Source organism: Apteryx rowi, unplaced genomic scaffold, assembly GCF_003343035.1.
Source record: "Apteryx rowi isolate R43461 unplaced genomic scaffold, aptRow1 scaffold_100, whole genome shotgun sequence".
Taxonomy (NCBI): domain Eukaryota; kingdom Metazoa; phylum Chordata; class Aves; order Apterygiformes; family Apterygidae; genus Apteryx; species Apteryx rowi.
In genome coordinates this window covers 719,129-745,981 of record NW_020447198.1, presented here as the reverse complement: position 1 = coordinate 745,981, position 26,853 = coordinate 719,129, and the positions used below count along the sequence as shown (strand labels likewise).

Below are 26,853 nucleotides of genomic sequence, written 5' to 3'. Positions count from 1 at the left end.
AGTCAGAAGAACTGCTATCTAATAAATCGAGCCTTATGTTTCGTAATATATACAAAAAAGTAATCTAAGCAACAAAACAGGGTGTAATTAGCTCAATTTTAACAACCAGTATCACTCCAAAGATAAGGCTGTTTCCCACATGCCTGAGCAAGCATATCATTACTGATTATAAGCGTTCTGGAAAAAGCAGCACTTACTCAACAGCAAATATCAGGGAAAAAAAAACCCCAACAACCCATCAGTGATACAATCACTTAATTTTGAAAAATTCACTTTAACTCCCCATGTTCAAGCAGCTCGCATCCAAAGCTCTTACAAAAGCAGAGCTACTTGTGAATTGTATTTCCAGGACTGTTTGGACCTACTTTTAGCAGACCAATTCAATGCAAAAATGTAAACAAATTCTGTAAAGGACATTTCTAATTCTTTACATTGCTAAGATCCCCTTCCCTTTCTCAATTTGGAAAAGCATCTACTAAAAGCTAAATTTGCTCTGCTGAACCTATCTATTGTACCTGCTCATTTTCCACAAACAAGCTTGCTGAAGCAGAGCAGTTTTCAAAAGACATGTAACAGTTAATATAGTGCTCACTCTGAAACCATACACCTTGTATAAACATCTTTAAAAATCCTCTCTGTTTAAATCCTTGCTACATTGTCTAACTTAATGAGCTGGCTACATAATTAATAGGTAGTCCTGGATTTTCCAGAGGAAACATTTGTTCTGAATAGTTCCAGTCCACACACAAATTAAGGCTATACTAGAACACTGCTTTTAAAAGCAGACCACACACAGGAGAGGCAAGCTGTCTGAGGAAAATTAAAAGCAGCCTTAATAACCAGTGGGAGTGAATGAAAACCATCCAAAAGTGAAGCTCTCAAAATTCTTCAGGCAACTTAGCCAAGACTTCTCCCAGATGAAGCAAGCGTTTTTCCATGGGTATCCAAGAATCATCCAGGTTAAAGAGCAGAGAATCAAGTGTGGTTACAGAGTCCTCCTACATCTCCCGCAACACTAAATCACATGTCAAATGGAAAAAATCCTATCATCTGCAGAAGTCAACAGAAACCCATTATTAGTTGCCATGCAAACCTCCCAGAGCTGGCTACTTGAGCTAGCTCACTACATTTTAGCATGCGAGAAAGTTGTTATCGGTCTGCAATTTCAGAACTGTGCTGCTAAAAATATTCTCTGCAGCATATTAATTAATACATCATTAGAACTAACCTTGAACTGTTCTTCCAGCTTTTCTCGAAGAGGGCTCAGCTTCTCCAAGCTCTTACTCAGGTACACATGACCATGGAATTTAATAAATGCCTTGATGAAGTCAGACACACTCCATCGAGTCTTCACCTCATCACGACTACATTCAGAACAGAAATACCAGACTTCGGTCTTTGGAACTAGACACAGCTGCACATAACATTACAAATGTTTTCCACGAAGTTCAAGGAGGGAGGAATGTCCACTCCAGGCTGCTTTTCATGTTGGCACGATATGCTTATTGCTAATATACACTATTCAYGCTCAAGAGTGTCACAGACACAAACCATTCTTTGTTCCATACATGCATAAGGATGCTGTGACTGGAAGGGGGTCAAGGAACTTCTACTTTGTTCCCAATACCAAACGTGAATGCTTCTGGCAAGGGAGGTAAATTTGGAGGAAGTCTGTTCCATCTTATCTGAACAAAAATAAATCATACTTAGTCTTACCTCTCCAGTGCTTTAGAAAGTGCTTTTTGTAGGTTAGTGGAGGCAGCTGGGAAAGGAAACTTCACAGCAATGCTTCTGCAGTAGTAGAAAATTGTGGTCAAGTGGTCTCCTTTGGAGGAAGCTAGAATAGCCAACTGATTATAAGGCTGACCTAGGGGAGAAAAAAAAGACAACTTGCTATGGAGTGAAGCATGTTAGATTTCTGCCTGAGTCTGGGCATTTTAGAAGGGAGCAAAAACTCCTAAGATCTTTAACAGACAGGATTCCAATTCATTTGCTGACTCCTTTACTCGAGTCTCATTTCAGTACCACTCAAATTCAGAAGCTTCCAGGTTTTTTTTTTCTTTTTAATTCACAAATCCTTTAAAATTAGAAAACAAATATGGCTTAAAATTTTGTCTAAATAAGATGACAGTCAAAACCAAGCCTTTGCCACCAACACATTTATCAGTATCTATCTGGACAAAATCTAACTAACCCAGTTTTGCCTCATGATCTGCCATAACACAGAAAAGACTAAACAGCATCCATTTATCTTTTTTTGCCTATAGAAAATAAATTTTGCTATCTAGAATGTGGAAAAATTCTTATTTAAAATGTAGCTACCTAAAGCTGAATTACTGATTTCATCAGCCTGGCTTGTAAGCGATTTATCCTCGTCACCACCCCTACTATTTGGGCCACTGTAGCCCAATAGCTAAAAGCTAGGTACCTGAACAAAACAAGGTCTAAAACTGCATGAGCAACTTGAAAAGCCCAGTACTAGCTACTGAACTTTAGAAATTGGCACACGAACAAACAACAAAAGAAAAAAAGGCAACTTGCCCACCAGCTGCAATTARCTGTACTTAAGAATGCATAACGTAGCATATTGTAGCACTAGTAAAGCCTTAGACTAAAGTTGCACTTTAACTTTTTTTTTTTTAAGCCTTTACAAAATGAGACAAGTGATATAGATCAGGCAAGCAGCTACTATCCAAATAATTGACTAATGGATTAGACTTTGTTGCAAGGTTGTTTTTATTTTTTTATTTTTTTTTAAGGGTTGGGGGAGGCTGAAAGAAAATCCCAAGTTTCCAACTGTCACACAAGAAAAGCAAATACCTCAAGTCTTCCTTTGTAATTATGAACTGAAAAGGTATCCCAGACTCACCATTGGAAGGGACAAGCTGAGCTGCATGTCTGTAGTAAGACTCTGCCTGGCTGGTCTGATTCCTGTAGCGAGCTAAGAGAACACAAAAAAAAGTTTAGACAAAAATAAATAAATAAATCAGTTTTCCTGCACCTATTTTTAATACAACTCAGCTTACCTGAAGAGCATTTTACTATTATTTTAGAAATAAGCATTAGAAGAACATATAATTATATCAAGCACTATGAGTTTTAAGGTGGTTGTTTTCTGTTCAGGTCCTATTGTCACAGCTTACCACTTCTCACTTAAAGACACTTTTCCAATAGCATTGCATCCAAAGAGCTACAAATTCTTTTCAGACCTCTCTGCACAATCAGCAACTAGATCTACTTTTAAGTTATTACAATAGCAGCTGCAGATTCCTGTAAAAAAATAGAACTTTTGACAAGACGTACCTCTAATCTAATCAAGATGCAAAGAAATAAACCTATTGAGCTTAATGTAAAATAGAAACCTCACTTATGAAAGGCTGATTTCTAACCTTCTCTTTTGTATATAACAGATTTAAAAGTAACATTCTTAAAGGGGGAAGTATGCTAGCCTGCTGCAACAAGTCCTTGTAAGAGTCTCCAGTTTCAACATTTTGCTATGCCTTCTAGCTATAACATGACTACGTGAGAAGTATGCTAGAAGAAAGCAATTCTAGCAAATCACTAGAAAGTTATCCTTAACTGCCTCTCTGCTTTAATATGCAACACACCAGAAGAGCCTAACAGCATTGCTTTCCAGGCCTTTCCACCTGCAACAACCGCAAAACATGCAGTCAGCCACTAATCGTGGGAGACCACTTGGTCTAGCAGTTGCCCGTATACAGATTTCTGTTAGTGAAGGTGGAATACAGAGGGAGAACTCAACGTCCCACCTCTTTTTGCTTCAAAAACTCACCGATATCTCCAAGGTGGACAAGGCAGTGCTGGCAGATGTAAGAGCAGGAGCTAGATTGCGGCTTCACAATGGCGCTGGTGTGCGTCTGTTTATTGCTAATGATTCCCAGCTGGGAAGACTTCACACGACATGGCAAGTCTACATTAAAAACTGTGCACAATTCCTGTAATAACTAGAAAAATAGGTCTAGTTTAATAGCAGTTAGGAACAACAATCAGAAAAGCAATGAAACAACATACAACAGTAACACACGCCATCACCCAAAGAGGCATGGATTGACACTGATTAGCTAAACAAATTTTAATCTAACAAGCGTAGGTTCCTGAAAGTGTGAATCTGAGTTACATTCTTCATACAGAAGTCATGTAGCTTCACACTGCATTATTTTTCCCAGAATTATAAAGAGAAGTTTTACTGGAGCTGTGCATCCCAATCCAGCGAGCATTTCAATTCCCACAGTATTCAAGTTACCAAGCATGCAACAGTGGAGATGGATAATCAGGGGTCTAAAYGTTTTTTGGGAAAAAAAATTAAATAGGTCATTTTTAAATGGAAAAAACAGTGCTTTTTATACCTAAATGAAGTGACACCATGCGGGGGCGGGGGGGGGGAGAAAGGAACACCATTCATCCCCCAAGGAAGTTTGTTCCGTCATGAGGAAAAGCACTACTCTGACTTATGGTTCAGAGAGAAGCTCGAACCAAACCAAGTTCGCAGGCAACGCGAGGCAAAAGCAGCCAGCAGTTCAGCGGCTGAGCTGTCCCACTGCACGGGTTGCCCAGCCAGCAAATATTTGTGCTAAGCTCAGTCAGGCTCGTTCAAGGAACGAGACAGCAGCTACTTAATCAAATATTTCAAAAGCTGATCCAAGGAAAGTCTGGACTTTACCATTCTAATTAGTGCTGTTGAAGTTTTTCCCTGTGGACTCCAGCAAATAGCCTGGAACCAGAATTACTTTGTATGACCAGTTAACAAAAGTAACTGTCACTATATGACAATAAAAAAAATACACATATAAATAATTCAGCTGTGTTCCAAGGTTAAAAACTTAAGACAAAATTGACAGACTTCCCCCAGCTGTGAACATACTCAGTCTCCAAATAAAAGAGACCTAGGGTAGAGCTCCCCTTCCAGATAAAGGCACACGGAAAGCCCCGGGCTGATGGAGAGATTGGTGCACTCTTCATGTGCTTGGTTGTAACAACTTGAAGATCACAGCAAGATCTAGCAGGTAAAAAGTAAAGTTCCCTAAACTCTGCTGAGCTGGAGGTGTCACAGGTCACCCAAGAGCTTTCTGCCAACTGCTTAAAGGGCAACGCGGCACTCTTGCTCGCTGCAGGGAAAGGCTTGCTACGCTTCTTCCCTCTCTTGCTCTGTCTTTTATCCAGGGGAGGGAAGATAAAATCCCCAAAGTAGAAGACATCTCACAGATGAAAGCTGGATAAAAGAGAGAAACTTGACATCTTCCAACATGCCGAAATGTAAAAATTCGTGCTCTCCTTCAGAGACGTCATTTACACAGGCCTAGCCGTTGGATGGCAGGCATCCAGCCCGAGCTAAAAATGCAACCATTAACGTCACAGCAAGCACAGAAAGACACCCCAGGCTCTGGCGTTGTACACAGGAATAGCAAAGCTTCTGGATACGCTGCAGAGAAGAAAAATGCCTACACGAGACAGAAGGTGCAAATGCTAGAAAACCCTCAGCAGCCATGCCGTGGCCTGCCAAGGCGGCTCCTCCAGCAAGGAGCATTCCCAAAAAACCTAACGCCCAAGGAAAAGACGCTTGTCAGCCCATATCTAAAGTGGGTAACGCGGTGCAGCCTGAAACAAGACTCCTCTCCCTTGAGCTTAAACTTCACACCGATTTTGGAAAAACCTGCGGCTGCCTTGCACGTGTTCAGAGTCAAACCCCGAACTGACGCAAGGACTGGGAGCTGCTGGGCRTGTTGTAGCCTGAAGCGACTGCAAGCCGAGACAGAAAGCTCGGTCAGAGAACTGCTTAGGAAGTAGGTTTCAGCAGCGGCAACAGTTATGGAAGCACATATCCAACAGGAGGAAAAATAAATAAAAATAAAAAATAAAAAGGAAGTCAACTTTTTTAAAGCCATTAGCATACAGAGGCTCTTATWCTCCACAATCCACCAACTGAGATCTAACATACAAATGACAGYACAGGCAAGGATCTGGCAGTATGAATACATACACGAACTGGAATCGCACCCCTACAAGTAGCCCTATAGCATCATGCATTCCCAGTTCTACATTACCTATTAAAAACAATTAAAACCCAACAACAGCAAAACAAAAGCACCCCACAATAAAACCTCTTAAACGAAAATCTGATGCTATAGCCAAGTTGGAAGTTAAAAATCACTTYTTCCTGCACAGGTCTTTCACAATTAACCAAAAACTCGCAGTATACTTAACTCAAAACTCATCAATACAGCTTTGTTCAAGCAGAAGAAAAGTTCATGCAACTGAAGTTTGCAATTTCAAACAAATTTTGACAAATATATAGTATTAAGACTGAAGATATGCTTGTAAGCCTGGGAGACCTGATCACAAAACAGCCAGTGAATTACGTTATTAAACGCATAACAATACTTTGGGGGACAACCCCCCACCTTACTTGTAAGTGCAACTGTGGTGGGCACTAAGGTATTACCATATAGAARAAAAAAGCTGTGCTTATTGTAGACAGCRCTTGGAAAAATATTAGCTCAACACTCAGCAACAGCATTAGGAATTATGAGGAAGAAACACAGAACAAAGCACAAAATGTTATGCCACCGTGTACCCACAGCTTGAATTCTGCACATAGCTCCAGTCATTCCAGAGCAGAATTAAGAACAATACTGAATATCTTTGTTTATCTTTGCTAACAGGAGAAATGGCTTCATATAGCGAAAGCCTCACATTTTCCAAAACGAAAAGGAATTATGGCAATGGCCCAGAAAATCATGAATAGTAATGAGAAGTAATGAGAAGGGAATTTTTAGAGAAACAGCAAACAGAAGAACCAAGAAGAATACAGAAGTCATTAGTTAACCTTTTTTTTTTTAGATGACATAATGGAAACAGAATTTTTCACAGAATTCTTGTTGCAGAGACCAGGGTAGATGGATTCAAGTCAAATGGACTAGACAGTCAATGAAGCAGAGGTCTCCTGGTAGCTAGAAAGCATGATGATCCAGGTACAAACTAGCTCAAGAAGCTCCCAAGCAACCTTACAGACAGAATGCAAAAGACCATAGCAGGAAAGTATCATTCTGCATTTTCCTGTTTCTTCTGCTCTCTCCTTGAGCGGTCACATCAGACTACTGTCAAGAGACAGAATATAAGGCTAAACGGACCCAAAGTGGTGGTTTCTTTGGCTTTGAAGCAGGTGCTACAGAAGGGAACTTAAATGGTTTCCATGTTTCTATGGAGTACCAAGACAACTACCAGATTCACAGAAGTCTAAGATCAAGTAGAGGCTTCAGCTGATCAAAAGCACATCACCAGCTTCTTAGATGCATTCTACTGAGAGTGCCTGGGTTATCAAGATACACTGGTTGAGCCATAGCAGTAATAGCTTCATATGCTAAGAGAAAAGATCAGATTTTATCTGCCTAGTAAATTGATTCTCCTGTCCTTCCYCAGATTAGTACTACAGTTCTTCATGTCCACACAGCACAGGAGCTCACCTCTCATGAAGCATTAAACATAACCAGTTGCTGGAGCAGCACAGAAGATCTGACAGAGGACAGCAGAAGCTTTATAAAGCGCCTGCACCCATGCAGTACAAGGCAGGAGCACGTTCCCTTCCAGACTATGCAAATATACTACAAGCAATGCACATTTTGAGACTCACCTGTGTGTAGAAGCCACTAGCTGCCTCTAAGAACAGAGAAAGGTTCGCCTGAACTTCACTCCGATTTGGATTTGCTCTATTTTTCGCTTGACCCTGTAGTGTAGTGATCTGATTTTTAAAGGCATGATTCCAACTGAAAACAAAAGAAGTGTTTTCCTTTTATTTTGGAAATGTCTCATCATGCAGATAGCAATCCCTGCCCCGGCAACAGGAAAGAACTGCTTAATTACAAAGCATTAGATATTAAGAKGAAGTGTATTCAAATTCAGACAACATTCAGATTAAAAGAATAATGTTAATAAATGTTAAATAAGGAAGAACCACCTTTCCCCATCTCTCAGAGCTAGACAAATTGATCCTGATACTGGATAGCTAATACTATAACAGCATAGATATTTGCTCTGTTAACTGCTTAGATCTAGGCATCATAGCTCTCTCCTCTCAAAATGGGGCACAGAGTATGGAAATCAGAGTTAGAAGTCATTCAGCTTCTGGAGGCAGGGAGAGGGCAACTCCGACAGCCTGCTGATCCCGCTTCCCTCACAGTGCTGAAAGAATCACRCGCTCCTCTTGACTAAGCCTGTTACAACACACGTCCGCATCTTCAGTAACAAGGGCTGGACTCACCGCATGGAGAAACTCTGTACGAGCTTCCCCCAACTCTGAAGGCGCCTGTCACAAGTGCCCTGGTACAGCGCTCTCTTGCTCTTCCTCCCTCTGCCCAACCCGAGCTCAGAGAGTTTTACGCCAAGGTCTTGACAGCTGCTCTTCTCTACCCTGACACCTTGCTYAAAGCTCCAGGCTGGTGCGTTAGGCAAACCTCCTCCTTTCTGCTCCCACCCTTCTCTGAGGGCAAAGACGACAGCTGTTTCTTTCCTCTCTCCTTTCTATCTTGCTCACCAAAAACCACTCCTGCATGAAACGGCTGCTGCTAGCTGCCAGAGGTAAAAAACTAACCTACTGAATTCTCTTAATCTGTTCTCTAGTTACATTCTCGTGTTTCACCCACAACACAGCTTTCATTTTAAAGGAAAYAAGACCACCATTTCATGGGATACAATCACTATTCTGTAAGTGTTGAGGGTTTCCAGCTAATCAGCACATATTATACATACATATGTTTACCGAAGTACTTACAGGTCTTGCTCCACCTTTTTATCTAAAGCATATTCCAAATCAGTCACTAGCATTTTCTGATACAAGTCCTGCAGAGCCTGTCTGGACGTCCAGACTTCTGCTGGACCCAGCTTCGAATCTGGGCAAAAAAAAAGCAAAAACAAAAGACAACCGTTTTTGTAGTGTACAAATTTACAGAGTTATTCCAATTGATTTTTCACTCACCTACAAAGTGAAAGAATATAGCACAGTATAAGGTGCCCAATGCCAAACACAGATTCATCAAAACTTTGAAGTACAAGAACTACAGAGCCTGCACACCATCTTGAGCAGAAATGAGTGTTCAGGCCAGCCCAGACAGCTCAGGGGACAGGGTGCCAGATTTGGAATCCCAAGTTCATAGTTCTAGTACTTGGGGAAATGTGGGAATTTTCTGACTTCTGCTTTTGAGAGGCTGCAGACACCCTGTCAAGGCTGAGATCTTTAAAACTGGAAACAGCAGGGTAGGAAAGAGCAGGGATTAACAGATCACTGTCTCCTACAATACTAAAAGTGGAGGTTAGCAAAGTCAGCAGCTGGCAAGCTCAAAACAGACAAAAGAGGGGTCGGTGTCCACACATTATTAAGCTGCAGAACTTTTTGCTATTGGATGAATTTTAGGAAGATTCCAGTTGAAACTGAAAAAGTCAATGGAAAAGAAATCAACAAGGATTTCTACTACTACTACTAAATAGGGCAGACCCTGAGGCAAAGCTGCTGGCGTCGAGGAGAACGCTCTGGGGCAGTTCTGCTGCATGCTTGCCACTTTCTAACTCTTCGCTAGCCACCTGCTTTTCATCGCTGAGGGTGAGGGCAAACCCTGTTCCCCTGCTGCCACAAGCTGCACAGCCAAGCTTCCCACGCCTTGTGGGGTCACCTACGTAGGTGCTGCTGGAGCGCAAGGCATGAGCCCCATCCCAGGGAAACCCTTCTGCTGATGGTGCCACTCGTGCCGGGCCAGGTGGGTCGAGCCAGTTAAAAGTCCCTACATGTACTAGCCAAGCTGCTACACGCCCTATACCAACCCGCTACAACGYAGACGGCTGAGCATATGTTCCTTATGCAAGCTGCTTGTATCGCATGGTTTATACATCAATACAGRCCATTTTCAATTTACAGAAATACATGCAGTTTAAAACAGTTTGTAGCGTTTTGTAGCGTCTGCAGGCTGCATTTTCATAACACACATGGTAGTGTTCAGATCAACATTTCCATCACCCAGAYTTCTTAAAACCAGCAAGATCCTTTTCCCACTGCTTATCTCAGATAAACTAGCTCCTGTGACAGTCTGGATACGGGTCTCTCTCATTCCAAGAGGGAGAGCACAGCGGGAGAGGAGTAGGGGCATAACCTATATCTCCACATGCTTTAATACATCCAAATTCAAAAGCAAATTCAAAAATTTAAAAGCATGTATTTTGGATCCAGAAAAGAGGGCCACAGTAGTCATAATTCTATTTATTYACATATGGAGGACAAGCCTTTAACATAACGCACACGCTTTTCATAGGATTCTTYGGAATGGCAAGCCTAAGAAACACACAGAAGAAACAACGGGAATCGATATTAGCAGCTCCACCAGTCATGCAATAGAGGCGGTTACCTGTCATGTCAGCCTTCAGGACTTCAGCCTGCCTGTAAGAAAGCAATAAAACAAGGAATTAGAAACTGATCAAAGTAATCATTCACGCTACAGCAAATTCATGCAACAGGGAGTACAGAAAGCGGGGCCAGCTCCTTACAGGCTGCCTACAGCCTAACCTGGTACTTCTCCCCCCCGCCATGAAGCGTGAATTTGAGCTACTGTTGTTTAACAGTATGCCTTCCTCGGCTATCATATCACGATAAAAGTCAATAGCTCCCCTGYCTGAATTAGCTCTGAGCAGTCGCACGTGGAAGGTCCTAGCCAGCACAGCCCCGAGGGGAGCAAACGCCCAACGGCACCGGCCAGCACGGTCCTGCAGACCTGCTCCTGCGCGCTGCCCTCGCTTTCCCTAAGGAGAGGCGACGAAAAGACCACGGCTTCCGCAGCTACCTCTCTTCCTTGCACTGCCTCCCTGAAGTCACAACTTGATTACGTTTTCAAGAAAAAGAGGTGGCAAGGAGCATACCGAAAGCAGCTGCCGTCCCTTCGCTGAGCAGCCTCTGCAAAGCCCCACCGGCGGCACAGGCCGGCAAAGAGCTCCTCAAGCAGAGCGACACTGGAGGAGAGGCCTGATTAAATAAACATTTACGARTGGTCTATATGGAGCAGGCAAGCGAGATGCTACTTTGCGCTGAAAATCTAACGAAGCAATTTTGTGATACTACGATTTCAAAGCCCGAACGCGATTGCTCAGAAGAAAGTTTACTCTGCCGGGTACTTTAAACACCTGCCAGTTTTGCCATCTTTTCTTTGAGCTGAGAAGGCAACCTGTGCTGCCAAAGCCACGATTCCTAGGGAGCTGCTTCGTTTGGGTAGGACAGCGTGCTGCTGCAAACAGCACATGAGTAACATGAGTCAGTAATCATGTAAACAGCAAACATGAGTCAGAAATCCTCCTCCGGGCAAAAGGCCTTTGCCCTTTGAAAGCCAAGAACTGCTCCTCTGAAAACCGCGTGTGTAKAAGTACCCTCTACTGTTTTAAGTCCTAAACTTTTGAAAGGGGACTACAAATAACACTGTTACAAAGGCTTTCTTTTTGTGAAGTTTTGACCAGCTGCCACCTAGAGAATTTAGATAAAAAYAGTCTCAGGCCTTAAAGCAGCGCTGCTGTAGACAGATGCTCTGTAAATGCCCAGAGCTAACATTATGGCTCGAGGTGGTCCTGGTCAAACTGTGAATGAAGGTACTTATAGCTGCACCTGTATTTTCTTCAATATTTCTGCTCTACTCCTGAACAACTCAGTCTCAGAATTACTAGTTCACATCTAGTTACTCTATAGCATCTTGACAGAAAAGATGCATTGCTTATGCCTTCAAGGCACTTCACTGAAGAGTCGTTGCTGGTGTTGAGAGACTCCTAGTGGACAGAAACTGGAGCTCRCTGGAAGGGCATCCTTCATTTCTTACAAACACTGTCAGGCAACCATTAGCAAGTCTTTTGTCCGTACATCTTCTTGAAGCGTCATATTGAATTYGCACTACACTGACTCACGCCGATGTTCTGGCTGCCAGCAAACTTGGTGCAACTTGCTTACACACTTTATCATTTCAAGAACGTTTTCTCAAATAACTCACTGGCCAGTTTGCCTCAGCAGTTCAGAGTCTTGAGGTCAAGTTTCCTAAAGACCTGTTTGGTGGTCCAAAGCCAAAGAGCACAAACAGTAGTTTATTCAAATTAACATTCCCAGCATCTTCATTAAAATGTACAGTTTGGTATATCACRATAGCTATTCTTTAACATAAATCCAGCCTAGGGCTTTAGCTTAACTTGAAGTGCAATTATAAAAACCTTCAATTCAGTTCATTAAAATAGTTCAACAGCTAAAGRAATTCTCATTTTATTCAAATACTTGAAAAGCTGCAAAACTTTCAAACCGAAYGCTCAGAACTAAAACAAAAGGTCTAAAGGCTTAATATGTATTAAAATTTACATACCCACAGAGGGCAAAAGCAGCTTTCCTGCCCCTAGCAGGTTGGCAGTATACGAAGTCCTGTTTTCCCGTAACTCAGTGCAACACAGACCTGAAGTTTAGCCTGGAACCAACCACCTGAGTTAGCACAGAAAAACAGGACAGACGCATTCTGCTTTTCCATTTTCAAGGTTCACCATTCTCGATCAATCAAATTTTCCGTAAGCAGAAAGGGAAAACAAGTTGTTCCCCTTAACTTGATAAACACTACAGAAACCCAACGCCACCAATAGAGGGATGTCTTTCCCATGCACATTTTAGGCGGAAGGGTACATAAAAAAAAAAAACCACCTATTCCTACTTGTACCTTTACACTAGGGACAAAGTTTGCTTCACTCGCTTTTAAAATCCCCCCCAAAAGACGACCATGCAACCTCCCTATGTAACTATTTTATTGCTTAGTGACGGTTAGGAAGCTTTCTCTGAATCACCAGCCCACGGCATCCCTGCTGCAAACAGAGCCGTCCTTGCAGCACATCCTAGTGACACAGGGACTCCCGACTGCTGCCTTCCTTCGTAGAACGGCCACTTAAACACCAAAACCCTAAAGCCGTACTCTGAACCACCAGGTCCCTCTCGCACACTGAACTGTCAATCTGCATAAATTCAGTTTTCTAATCCTCTTACTGCCACTCTGCCTTGGACTCCAGTATATCTGGACTTCGAGTGTCGCTAAATGAATGAATCTGCTCTACTGTTGCCACAAAAAGGGCTCATTCAAAGCATGCAAAATAAAGAATATCAGTGATTGATATTATATATATAGACACACATATGCACACACATATATACATAAAAAAGTTACATCCCTAAGAGGAGTGTATCAATTGTACAGAAGTATTCCTCTGTTAACAAGTGCACGAAAGCAAAAAATAATAAAAAAAAGTAAGACCAAATTTTCAAAGCAGCAGCCTCCGCGTTACCCCGCTAACCAAGACAGGACTTCTGCACGTCCGACGGGACAAAGTCAAGCTCACTCACTCCACGCTCCTCTCAGTTACCCGCAGAGCACGAGCYGTGCGAGATCTGCTAGGGCACGACAAGCCCTGCGAAGGCTTCTCAGTAGGAAAATGGGAGATTAGTCCAGGCAGCTAGCCATATAAAAGCAGTCGGAGCCCAATCGCTTGTTTGGTGAATACTGTACACGCTATATTAAATGGTCAGGGTAGTTTCACTCCAAGCATGAGTCTGTATTTCTGCACTTCTCTTCCCCAGAGGTGCCTGCAGAAATTGTACGGTAATGAAAAGTGACCCTAGTCTACCAAGCCTTAACAGGAGCTAAGTGACCAGTCTGAAGTCCTGTTGAAGGAGAGGATCACAGAGAACAACTGGCCAAATTCAGGCATTGCCAGAAGTATCTCCTTCTTCCAAAAGGGAAGAAGGAAGTAAAGGTAGGGAATCCTTTCTTTGGAGGAGAAAAGGTAATTTTTCCATGATAACATACTATTTTTTAAAATCATTCCAATCGGTGATAAGGCTGACACCCAAAAGGAACTCCAAAGTAATACCCAGCAACTACTATTCTAGATTACTTTCATAAAAAATATGAATAGCTCTTAAAAAAAAAAGTCAGGAATTAAGTTTTATTCCTGCTGATTCAGAGCAAGGAAAAGCAGTAGGAAACATTAACAGCACAGGCAGTGAACAACGTTATAAAGCAGAATTACAGGAGAATGGGGTTGTTCATGAACACCTAAACATTTTACCTAAGACAGCATTCGCACCTGGAGTTCAGCACTGAGCAAAAATTACTGTCCGGTATAAACGGCTGACAGCTTTATGCGAAACAAGTGCACTCTCTTCAATTCCTAAGAGTAAGCACTAATATTTGACAAAACATAAAGCCTTATTAGCAATTTTTAGAAACTGCCTGGGCACTAATCCGTAACAGCTGGTGARCTTTGCTCAGGGTTGGATTTTGAAAGATGATACAGGAAGAACCGAGACTTTCCTGGACTATTTTGTAGACAGTGTGTGTCGACCACAATTTGTCAAAGACAAGGTTTGTGTGGGTTTGTTTTTTTTCCCCCTCCACAATTTTAGGATTGGGTACAAATCCAGGACTGGTACAGCTGAAGAACAGCACCAGGGTACTTAAGAAAAACAAACAAACAGAAAACACCTCCCCACACCACAAACAACTTTCTGGGAAGTTTTCTTTACCCATTCACTCAACTTCACCTACCTAAACACAGGCCGTCAGAGCGCAGCTCCACTTAGCAGCTCACCAAGCCTTTGCCTGGCAGGGTAACTGGATGGAGCCAGGATTTCACCATGATACCGGGAGTCTGAAGCAAGTCTAGACTCTGCTTATTTATTTGTGCATCACATACGCACTGTTCAACAACTCTTTTTAGGCAGCTTTAATTGAACAAGTTCTTAATGCTACAAACTTGCAAGTGTTGCCATTTAATTTAAACGACCATCGTTTTCACAAGGCACTGAAACCACTTGCTCCGCACGCAGGGAGGTTTTACTGCTGCCAGCTATTACTGACACAGCAAGAGATGCTCAGGCTGTGAGTCACCAAGCTAAATGCTCCGCACGGCTAACCTTTTACACTCAAAGGACAGTCTTCACACATTTGGCAGTGATTTTCCTTGGAAAAACATCTTCAACAGTAGCCAGCTTATTATTTTTACATGCAATAAATTTAACACTTTTTACTGTTACAAGCAGCTGAAGTCAGGGCAGAACCAATTCTAGGCTAAGGGCCTAAGTGTCCTCACAGCCTGCTTYATTCAAACCCATTTTTTCCCCTCCGGTTGTCCGAAGATGGGAAATAGAGGTGTTCCCAAHAGGTAAACCCACCCCAACCAAAGTTTATATATGCTTGCTCTCCTGTTTAGTCTATGGGGAAGGAACGGAGCGTCCTGCCCTGCTCGAGTTTCTAGCGCTCGACCGTCTCCACCGAACACCGCGGTCTCTGCTCTCTCATTCCAGCCTAGAGACGACGTCAATCACAGGAGCCAGTGCGATCCTCGGCCGCAAACGTGAGTTAAATGCCTTAGAAACGGTACCCGGGCTACAGAGAGCTGTTCAGCAACAGCAGTACGCCCGGGGCTGTTCTGCAGAGCTTTTAAAGCCAAAGTCAGGAGAGCAATCTGCAAACTAGACACACAACAACCTGGGCTTGTGGATTCAAACAAGAATAGGGATATCGGGCCAGTACTAAGACTAGCTCGAAAAAGCTCAGCTGAGTCTTCCACAAATTCTAGCCATTGGTTTGTAAAAATATTCTTAAAATATTGAGTAATACACTGTTCTTTAACTTTCCATCTTGACCTATTAGTTGTCTGGAATACTATTTTCCTGGAGCCATCGGGGAGAAATCTAATCTCTCGAAAGATGCTGCCCAGGGTTAAGGCAGAGAAAGTCAGTCACAAAAACTCTATTCACGTTTTCCTTCCCTTCCATAGGAGCTGACCGTGTAGCTCCTCATGTAACCCTGACAATGTTTTAGGTATAGAAAAATTAAGAGCAAATTACTGAAGGAATAAAAACAGTTTAATAACCATAAGAAAAGGTATGTTCATAACTAATGAAAGAACAGAGCTTTTAATGTTTGTGACCCTTGAAGACAAGGGTAATTTTTCTTAAGGAACACCTTCAAATGAAAGTTTTTAATAGAGAACAGTCTCCAAAAATGAATACCTTTATGGAATTATCCTATCTATTTATCAGCATCCACAGAGTAATACTACACTATACATACAGTGATACCGACTTGAGCGGGAGGTCAACAGCTTGTCTGCACTGGCTGAAAGCAGGTCAGTTTTGCTGTTTACTTGAGAACARGTCAACAGCAAAACAATTAACCTTAGAACATATAATCTGTCTCCTTAAACTTGCTAGTTTTCATTGGAAAAGCTTGCTTTTGTTTTGAAGAGCTATCTTAAATGTGTGATGGCATAAATAAAAAAAAYCTTGAAGAGTGCCTTGTAATCCACTCTGCTATTTACAGCCTGCTTCCCAAAAACGTGTGGATTTCGGAAAGAAAATCAAGCAGCTCTGCTTGCTCACATACCCACATTAAGGAGCTTTCTCTCAGCACACAGCAGTACTGGCAGTTCTTACTACCAGGGTAGTGAGGGAGATGCGAGAGGTTTACACCTGAACTAGTTACTTTCCAGGATAATTTTGCAAGGTTTGGAACCGCACAAGGAATCACTTTCTGAACAGAAAGCAGATTATGCCCTCCGACACCCCTATCTCTGGCTCTCTCAAATCCATCCTGATCAGACTGCATACAGCTTCAGGTTTTGCTTGTGATAAATACATAGATACATAGATGGATAACAAGAAACTTTGCAAGGCCAGTACTCATCTGTTACATTACAATTACTGACTTGGTAGTATCTTCACATCTGCATTAAGGGCTGGAAAATGCTGACAAAAGTAAAAAAAAAGTCTAATAATTGAACATTAGCTTTAATTTCTTTAATAGCTTTTGCATTATGAAAATCATGTCCAGAATTAATCCAGAAAGAACACAGAAATCAGACAGCATCAGGCATCTATCAGCTACGCTTAGGCAGACAGGATCAAACCATTTTCAAAAACCACGCTCTTTCTGTGAGCCGCGCGGAGGGCTAGAGCAGGTTCAGTTAGAGAGCAGATCGCCAGCCTCCTTGAGCATTTTAAGAAATCTCACGGGCAAGCATTACAGGGCATTCGATTCAATGGCTGGTAATTACATAGTCAATTTAATGCTGTTTTCTGGCTACCCAGATGAAATACGCCGTCTCATCAGCCCGTGGAGCTGCAGAGCAGAGCGCCTGCTACGAGGCACTAGCCACACGAATGAAACAGGCTTCCCAGGGGAAACCTACCTCGCTTGGCATGAACAGGGCAACAGGTGGCATTTTCTCTAAATCCTGACTTTCAGCTACGGCGGTTCTACCACCGTCTGTAGCCTCCACTAATACCTCCAGAGATAAAACTGAGAAATCTTGCCTCTCTTYGGTGTCGGTCGTTATTCTCCTTGCTCTCAGTCCACCCTCAAACTACCCCTTGCCCAGCAGCCCAAGTTGATTCGGCTGCAGCTCGGTAAAGCTGCGAACAACTTGCACAGACACAGGGGGGAACCGCTAAAGGGGACTCCAAACCACGGGCAGTCGAGATACTAAGAATAACTTCCTTGCTAAGCAGCAGCTGGAGAAAGCGCAAATATATTAGATAKCTAGGTATCACCACCAGAGTTGGAGGAGGGAAAAAAAAAGGGGGGGAGTAATCCCATAATCCCTAGTCCCGTGCTTGCAATGAATTGACTAGAATAGATACGGTGGAGAAAGCTATCCTGCAGTTGCTCTGTATGTGGAGACTGTCCTGAAATAAGTCATTTTAGAAGTATAAAAACCTGGAATAAAGTAAAATAAACATTCAATAAATCAGTACCACTCATTCAGGTGAGAAGGATAAAAGACCAAGTAGGCCCCAAAAGCAAATAAAACAGAAAATGTTCTTATTAAACACTGAGATTTAGTTGGGGCTTGGAAAGTCTTCAGCATTTTGAACACGTGCTTTCTACGCACTGATACTGAGACGTATGCCCAGACAACTAGTCGAGACCTTCAAAAAACCACAAAGCCTAAACCAAAATTATCGATGTTTCGATTATTCACTGTAGTGATTTGACAACAGTACGGAGCAGGTTTTTGCCCAACCACGCTCATTTTAATTCACAACTAGGTAAATATCATACAAATAAAACATATATCCAGAATTTGACAAATGACACAACCAGAAGTTTTTAAATGGCTTTTCGTAAGAATTAAGAGACTTTTCAATGTGAAAGGACACTGCATAGTTTACACAAGCTATTACAATTAATGTTCAGATTACATCTGAGCATGATTCTAATTGTAAATTAAATCTTAGAAATTATTTTCAATTCTCCATTTTGAGACAAAATGCAACCCTCAAAGCACAGAAATGGAATTAAGACTGACCACCAGTCAGGGAGAATTTTATCATCCATTTATATTAATTAAATGGGTACTAACTGTATTAGTGTCAAGAGTTTATAGGGGCCTCACAAGCAGCTCCCCATTCTCATTCGGAAACACACAGGCAACACTGTTTTGAAACACACTTTTAAGCTAGAGACATCTGCAAAATGATTTTTCCAAAAAAGGAACTATGGAAAAGGAAGAGGCCGAGTCCTCTACCATCACAGGATTAATGCAGCCCTATCCCATAGGGTAAGTTCAGATGAAAGACGAGGATGCATGGCCACTACGCTCTCAGACCACACAACCAGCAACGTTTGCTACGTATTTCAACAGAAGCACAAACGCGACACACAGTATCAAGGATATGTGTTTGAGCTGCAAGGAGCTAAGGAAAGCGCCGTTACCGGATCCCAAATTCATCTTCCGGTTAGCAGCATCCGGCTGTGCCTGGATTCCTCTGCTGCTGTTTTTCCCACGTTCAGGAGAGGGGCAGCATATCATTTCGCTCRCTAAGGACACGGCACGTACCAGTAATGGAGCACACCTCTGAAGTTTTTCCAAAGGATATAGAATAACTTGTCTAGAGAGCAACCTGTCATCATCTAATATTCACAGGTGCATGTCTTTAACACTAAACTCCGTCCCCATACTATATTTTCACATTCAAGACTATTCTCCCCATCCCGATGGGCTGTCCGCTACGAAACCTGAAAGTCTACCAGCAAAACACACACATTCCTAGAATAGATAAAAGCCGCTCTCTCGCCTGTATTCAGCTGAGACCTACGCCCAATCCAGCCAGCTCAGATCCAGCAAACGTCATTAGCTCAGACGCAGCGAAGCAGCATGGGCACGCTACTAGGAAGAGGGCAGCGTAAAGCTTTCAAGCCCTCTAAAACACAAGGGGTTCTAGGGAAAACCAATTTGGGTATCGCTCGCCCATTCCCCTCCGCTCTTGCCATAACAGGTCCCAGCCGCCCCCGAACGGAGCTGCTGCCTCTGCAGTCATTCCCCAGCAGAGCTCTCTTAGTTATTCGCCGGTTAACCGATAACTTAACCTTCCCTGTTTTAAGAATTAATGAATTGGTTAGGAATGCTCCTGAGCAAATTTATAACTTCCAAGCTTAACCAGGCTTTTGGGGATTAAGCATTTTTTAAGAAGATCATTTTAGTTCAAGTTTAAACTCAACACTTTAGATATAAAACTAGCAAGGACTTTGTCTCAAAGAAATTAGCGCTATGTTCAGTCAACTGCTATCAGTGCCTGCTTTGGGAATAAAGTATGGAAAAGTTTTTGGTTTTAGCTGATGTTCACCAAATATAAGCTCTGCAGAAAAACAAAACAGAATCCAGTTCTCAGCACTCCCAGGACTGCAGACTCCCTTTCAACAGTTAGGCCAGACCTGTTCGCTATATTCATTTTACACTCTGCACCAGTTAAGGAAAAGGCTCTGCAGCATTGGATTATCACATCCAGCCTGAGGCACAAACAAATCTTATGCCTGGAAAGGACCTTGAAAGGTTACATGGTCCATTCCCTTGCCCTGATGCTATTCCTGACAAACATTTGTCTAACTTATTTTTGAAGTTCCCCAGGGGCAGAGACCTCAAGATCCCACAGCAGCCGGTTCCGGTGATCTTGCTAGCTCATTCCCGCAAGGCATTAGGTCTTGCCTTCAAGAAGCCCGGCACACCTCAGGTTCCCCTGCAGTCCAGCTGCACCACAAGGGCCCCAGGCTCCCTCCTTCCACCAAAGTCCCTCAGCAAGTGCCACTGGCCTCCCTCAACCTATTGCCACTTTAATAAAGTGGTGAAAAAGGCAGTGACTTGTCCTTATTCGGTTAGGCTGAGAACACATTTTGTGAATCTTTGCCGCAAATGAAGCAAGAAGGGACCACGTGGGGAAAAGATTCAGCACGTGACTACACATTTAATGGTTATTAACTCAACCTGTGTGTATATCCAAGTTGCACAGGCAAACTCAACTCTGCCACTTCACTTTGCAACCACAATAAGCTGGAGCTGTTTTGTACAGTATTCTAGCATACTCAAAACAAGTTTAAAACCAGAATAATTTTGGCAGCATATTTCAGCATTTGACAATAAAGCACAGGAACTACATGAATCATGCTGGTCTAACCTCAAAATCTGAAATTTGTATGTTCAATGGCATTTTCAAGCAAACAGATAAGATTTTCTGCACCTTTGTCTTTAAAGGCTCAAAAATCTTCATGACTTTCCTACCTGTCRCTCCTAAAGACAAGATACTCTGGGACCACATCTGAAAACTTAACACTCCAGCACAGCAGTTCCTATGTTTTGCAGTCCTCAAAGGATTATTTCACGAATTAAAGGAAATATAACATAWTATATATATATAAAATATAKTATATAGTTTATATTACATATATATTTAAAAAAATCAATGTAAAGTGTACAGAATTTTACCTGTCTGATTTTGAGAGAGTATCCCAAAAGTCTGAGAACAACACAATGTTGCTATAGGCATTCCTCACTTTCTTTCATGCTCACTTCTGCCTAGCAATCTACAATAGGAGCTGCCAAAATAGTCATTAGTTGCCTGAACAACATCAGCAAGCATTTGATATCTTCATTAGGAACATATTGAAAAATCTTTCAGGTTAGTTTCAAGCTTTACATGTTATTTCAGTCTTTGATATCAAAAATAGGAAGATGAGCATTTTAGCTAAGGTTTGACTACAAACACTGCAAGCCAACCACCTCTTATTACTGTCTTCATCCCAAGCCCTGTAACTCCTACAGTTTACTTCAAAAAAAGAAAAAAACTCCGAAATCTCTAAAATGAAACAGTATGGGTACGTATAAATGGAGAAAAAAACTGCTAGAAGTTCATGACCTAACATACACATGACATGCTCCTAAATTAAGGTCTTCTGTATTAATTCAAATTAACGTCATCAAGATACGTTAGGCAGTTTATCACTTTTCTGGTTAAAGATTTTACATATATACTCATCTTTACACATATCGATGAAACTAAGACAAACTAAAAAACCTTTTAGAGCTTTATTACAAGCTTACTTTGAATCTTTTGGTCATTTTATTAATGATCAGCCTTCCTTGAACCACACAGAGATTTTTCTCCACATTGAAATAACATTTCCTCGAGTTTACAGTAGCATCTGCTGCTAGTTATTAAAGCTTTAGGAGCTGCTACAGTTTTAAGTTTTTCTATACTTTTTTTTTTTAAAAGTGATTTAAATTCTTCAGAGATCATTCTTATTGCTAATCATAAGGACCTGCCAAAAAAAATGGCTTTTTCCGAGGCAGAGCTGGCTAGATCAAGCCGCTCTGCTCAGAAGTTTTGTCACCACATTGCCCTCTACAAGGAAATACACTACTTGAAGACTGACAACTAGCATCTATTCAATAGCCAAAAGAAGTCTCGCCCATCCTACTTTCTCCCCCTCTTCACAGGTATAAGTAGTTAGCATTTCTATTTTTAGTTATGAAACTACCCCAGAGACCCTTCAACTGTTACTACCATTTCAAGCGTATCTCAAATAAAGAGCACAAATACTCAAAGATACTGTCAAAACCAAAAGAAGAACTGAAGCTGGAGTCTGCCAAAGGTTCCTCGCAGGCTGCAGGAAATCCTGGTTTAATCACAACTGTTTGAGACATAGCAATATCCACATGCTTTCTTCCAAACCATGGTGAGACCAAGACAGGACACAGCAAAGCAAGTATCAGGAGCTTTCATGCCAACAGAAAACACAGTAACAGAATATATAGGCTTATCAGGAAAGGAAGGAAAAAGATACCGTCTTTCCAACTGATTTATCACCAATTCATTCCCTTCTATTCCTGACACATTACCTAAGAAGTCAAACTGTTGTCGATAACAGTACAGATCATACTGGAGTTCAGCGGACCCTAGAACCAGCTGGCCCAGAACAAACCGCCCTTTGCTGTATCCTGATTGAATAGGAACAACTAACAAGGCCTCATTAAATCAAGGCACCAAGAAACACCAGAGCAGGTCTTGAATAAAATCTCTTGATGCCCCAAAGGTATATTTTGTTGGGCCAAAAAGAGTCTAACCTCTTTAAGGTTCTGTAAAGTAACATGAGAAACTTTTCCCCAAGTTCATTTGAGAGAATCAATCAGGTGACACCGGAAATGCATTCAGAGTGAATTTCTCACTTCCTAAAAGCTAGACAGCAGCTTTCTGAGATACTTTAGTGGGGGCAGCAGACTGGAAACAGAGAACACATCAGAAGGGAGGGGGAAGGGAGGGGAAAAAAAAAGGGAGAAAGAAAATCAACTTATGCATACCAATATTAGATGAAGCAAAAAATTGTCCAAAAGAGCTGAGCACTAGAAGATACTTTCAACAACACAGACAATGAAATTAAAATATGAAAAATTGACTGCTGATGTATTAGAGACAAGTATTTTCAGAAAATGACATGATACTTTTTGCCCTAAAGGTGGAAGAGAGAATTAACTCTAGCAGGACTCCTAAGTACCTCAAGGGTATCTCTGATTTGAGTCCCATCAGTGAAATTCAGTCTGTCGCCCACGGCAGTGTAACAATCCCAAGAGACTCCTCAGCCTTCTGGTTCCTTATGACAATCCCTTGAGTGCAGAAGCCAGTGTGAATAATCCGAGAAAAGTCCTACTGGAATACAGAAAGAAAAGAAAGCAGGCCTAAGGTTACTCAAAAAGTTCTTATTCCATCTCAGCTCACAGCATTATATCGATCTGAACGGGCAACTGCTGAGGTAACTCAGCACAATTGAAATGCACAATATCAAAACACTGCTTAAATCATTTCCCCCTCATTTGGTTGTCTCGCAAGTCCCCAAGCTCATGATCAGAACCACCTCTCCAGCTCTTCTTAAATTCAAATGGGAAGAAAAGCTGTGGTCAGACGAGTCTAGAAACATGGCCTCAGGACAATACTCAGAGCGCAGCTGACAACGYGGAACCCGGTGACGAAACCCGTACAACTGTAAAACTACAGTCAACGAGGTACGGCAAGCAACACCACGAGTATCCGAGAGGCACATACGATACAGCCACCAATCCTGCCATACACAACAGTGAGAAACTACAGCCCAGGAGTCACATTCACGATTCCTTATTTCCTTCCACAACGAAAGTTAAGCCAGTCTTCCCTTCTTTTCACTGGGATAAAACGGAGATCTAAAATTAAGATGCTACTCTCCTGACCCCTCCCCACACAAAGGAAAGCCCATGTTTTACTGAACACCGCAAAATCTACCATCTACATTAAAAAAAAATACAGCAAAGTATGCAATTCTAGTAAAGATTTTGAGATAACAAATCTGTGTTTTTATCCCCCCCGCTTGACAGCAGCTGTGAAGTTTTCAAGTGAGATGAGGACAGATCTCAAGTTCAAAGAAACAACAGCAAAGATAAATAACCAATGTCCTCTCACACATCCTCCTTAGACATTATAGATATATTCCTAAACTGCTCTTCCACCATTCCTCATCCTGAGGACTGTGCTCCTAACTAGGGAAATCTCTGCCGCTGTTGAGAGGCTCTCACAGCAGTAACGAAAGGTCCTTAAAAGCCTACAACGCCCAGCAGCGCCTCACCCAGTGAAACCAGGCAAACAACTGAGCTCACGCTGTGCTACAGCGAGGGGTCCCCTCCGCCCTCCCAGCCACACGCACGTGAGCTGCAGCGACGGCCTCTTCCACTACTGACTTTTGCCCGTCTGCAGYTACTCCCTCTTCCACTACTGCTTTTGCTGGCTGAGCCGAGCAGCAAAGCAGCCAAGGCRTCTTCCCATCAAGTCACTGTCTTCTGCCATCGACCTAAGCGATCCTGAGCAGCGACTGCAGCTTGCCTYTGCTTCTCGAGCGGGGAGCACCGCAAAATCTGAAAATGCGTGCAGGAACCAAGATAGCAAATTGAAAAGCAGGGCAGCTTCCCATTCCATATAGAATGATTAAAAGAAAGCTTTAAGTTGCTTGAGGTAAGTTAGTGATACAATTCAATGCCTAGACCAGCTTATTCAGAGGCAAAAAAAAAATCATTTGAGCAGGCTATTTGTTGTATGGAAGATACTCTGGACAGAGGGAATGGATTTTTCAAGTAGCTTGAATATCGTGCTATACTTCATACTGAATGCTTAAATAAAATAGCTTGGCATCCAGCAAGCAAACAGTAACCAGCAAATGTACCTTCTACCATGCACTGAAATGAAGAAGCTTCAAGAAAAACTCCAAAACCCTGTATTCAAGGAAGGAGGCCRTCTTCTGAAAATGGTTTGCTGCTGTTGAAGTGCCCCATCAAAGTTTCAAATGGGCATCACCTGGTTTCACTGCCACTACAGAACTTTCYCTTCTTCAGCAAAGACCAAATTACACAGGAATATGCAGGTTAGAACAAGAACTAATTACTACAAGAAGCATCCCTAAAAAAAAAAAAAGCTGTAGCTTCACTTACACTAACTGGCACTTCTAGGTCACTGGAACATTGTTTTGCAAGTAGCCTCAAGCCTAACAGAAAAAAGTGCAGTAGCAGCATCCATGATAAGCTGCATCTGCAGCAAGAAGAAAAAAAAAGGGCTCCTTCCTCTTTCCCAGCCCAAACTGAACACAGGGACGCTATCTGTGTGTGATAGCGATACAGCTATGTGAGGGCATTCAAGGGCTTGTATATTCTAGGAAACAAGGCATTATCTGTTTACTAGTGTTAAGGTTCAGTGAGCGCTTTAATGGTAATGAGCGCTATCATTAGAAGGAGCAGTCCAGCCCTTCCCTCACCATTAGGGCTTCATTCCTGTTCCACACAACCTCAATCCTTTTGTCAGCACGCGTGTCTGGTTACATGATGAGTGGAACCAGGCAACAAACTCATGCCAAACAGTGTGGGTAAAAAAAACAAACAAACCAGTTTTAACCTAGACTAGTTCCCCAGTCCAGTTTACTGAAGACCTAGCCAAAAGTTTATGCTGTCAAGTCAGGGCTGAGGTAAGTGAAYGGAAGAGTGCGATGGGGTTCAAGAGGTAAAGCAGGAGCGGTTCAAGTGTAAAGCATGCTCTTCCATCCATACGGCCAAACTCTTGCCAAGCACTAACCAAAAAGGGTCAAGTTCTCTGATTACCGCAGCCCTCTTCCCTCCAGCACGCATTTATATATAGATAAAGAAAGTCGCCCTCTTGACAGTCACTCTAGCTGAAACATGCTCGCCACTTGCTCCCATTGCTCTGCCAAACCGCACACACGCATTCGAACCTTCACTAGTCAGCCCTCATGTGATTTAGGCCCAGTTTCCCTGGTCTGTCAAGAGCGGATACTCCTAACGTGCTGCACCGACCACACTCGCACTCTGTACACGAAACATTACAGCTAATCTGAAGCTACAGGTGCTAATTTACAACAGCTGGCCAGCCAAAAYGTGTATGGCTGAGTTCTGCCTGCTCTTCTCTCAAGGACAGCACTAATCTGGATTTCTCTTCTAACCAGGTAAGAACTTTCATAGTCAATAGCAATAATGAACTTGGAAACTTCTTTCCCTCTGTATGGTTAAAATTTGTCAAAATCATTCAAGAAAGGGAAGCAACAACTTAAGCTGTACATTCACACAAGGAATGCTCAGCCTTGTTGCCTCAGGTGTTAAAAAAGAAAAAAAAGTGCAAGAGCTATGATGAAGCACACCTGGCCAACTTGCGACTCCACACGTCAAGGGCAGCTCTCCCTCGTACTGCTGTTAGCCCAGAGCGGCAGAAGGGTGCTCAATAACCCAGCTCCCCCCTGTAGGACAAGGGGAGCAAGTAAGAGCTGCTGAGGCTGCCATTGCCTGACTGACCCTGATACAAAGAGTATCATTAGCTGGGACTCAAGGGGAACTGCCCTAAGTATGACACACGTCCTAGGGCTCTCGGCAAGATGAAATTTTTCTTGGACATTGCTCAGAGAGAAGCCACTTAACTGCTGAATACTTTTTCTCCCCCCCCTGCTTTTCTTCACAGGTAAAAAGCACAGGAACAAAAGCTTGTACATCAGTAGTAAGCAGTAGTCACCATTAATCTTATTTGCCTTTTCAACCCACTGCCCTCACCCTCCAGAAGGTATCAGAAGTGTTGTTCATACTAAATACTGGCAGCAATTCTAGTTATCAAATGCTAGAAGCACCTTGTAGGAAGAGTCCTGGGCATGACAGGAGAAAAAAGGAGACAAAGTAAGACAGGACACTTTCCCCTCTCCTCTCCCAAAGAGCACCATGCTAAGAGAGGCCTCCTGAAAAGTCAAAACAGGTTTTTTGACCTATCCACTATTTCTCCTCTGTTTAAAATCCAAGAGTAAATAGTTTATTAAAGTACCATAAATGATTTTAGTACTTAAAAAAGCTGGAGGGAATAATTTCTGTCATTGATTGGTCTTGTTCAGATATCAAGAGAAATCAAGAAAGACGTGGATCAAGTGGAACGAGTTGAGCGGCAGCCCCCGAGGTGGT

At 42.4% G+C, this 26,853-nt stretch overlaps 1 protein-coding gene across 3 annotated transcripts in view; it reads right to left on the bottom strand.

The window, feature by feature from the left end:
- SMG7 (SMG7, nonsense mediated mRNA decay factor) overlaps positions 1-23,043 on the bottom strand; it is a 46,734-nt gene extending 23,691 nt beyond the window's left edge. For all 3 annotated transcript variants that reach the window (XM_026062647.1, XM_026062667.1, XM_026062657.1), the window contains exons 1-8: positions 22,887-23,043; positions 10,407-10,438; positions 8,786-8,903; positions 7,649-7,781; positions 3,794-3,965; positions 2,870-2,941; positions 1,717-1,867; positions 1,229-1,364 (exon numbers count right to left, since the gene is read on the bottom strand). In XM_026062647.1, coding sequence (XP_025918432.1) covers positions 1,229-1,364; positions 1,717-1,867; positions 2,870-2,941; positions 3,794-3,965; positions 7,649-7,781; positions 8,786-8,903; positions 10,407-10,438; positions 22,887-22,915 — 843 coding nt within the window. In that variant the 5' untranslated portion in view covers positions 22,916-23,043. The remainder of the gene's footprint in view (positions 1-1,228; positions 1,365-1,716; positions 1,868-2,869; positions 2,942-3,793; positions 3,966-7,648; positions 7,782-8,785; positions 8,904-10,406; positions 10,439-22,886) is intronic.
- Positions 23,044-26,853: the final 3,810 nt, after the last annotated feature.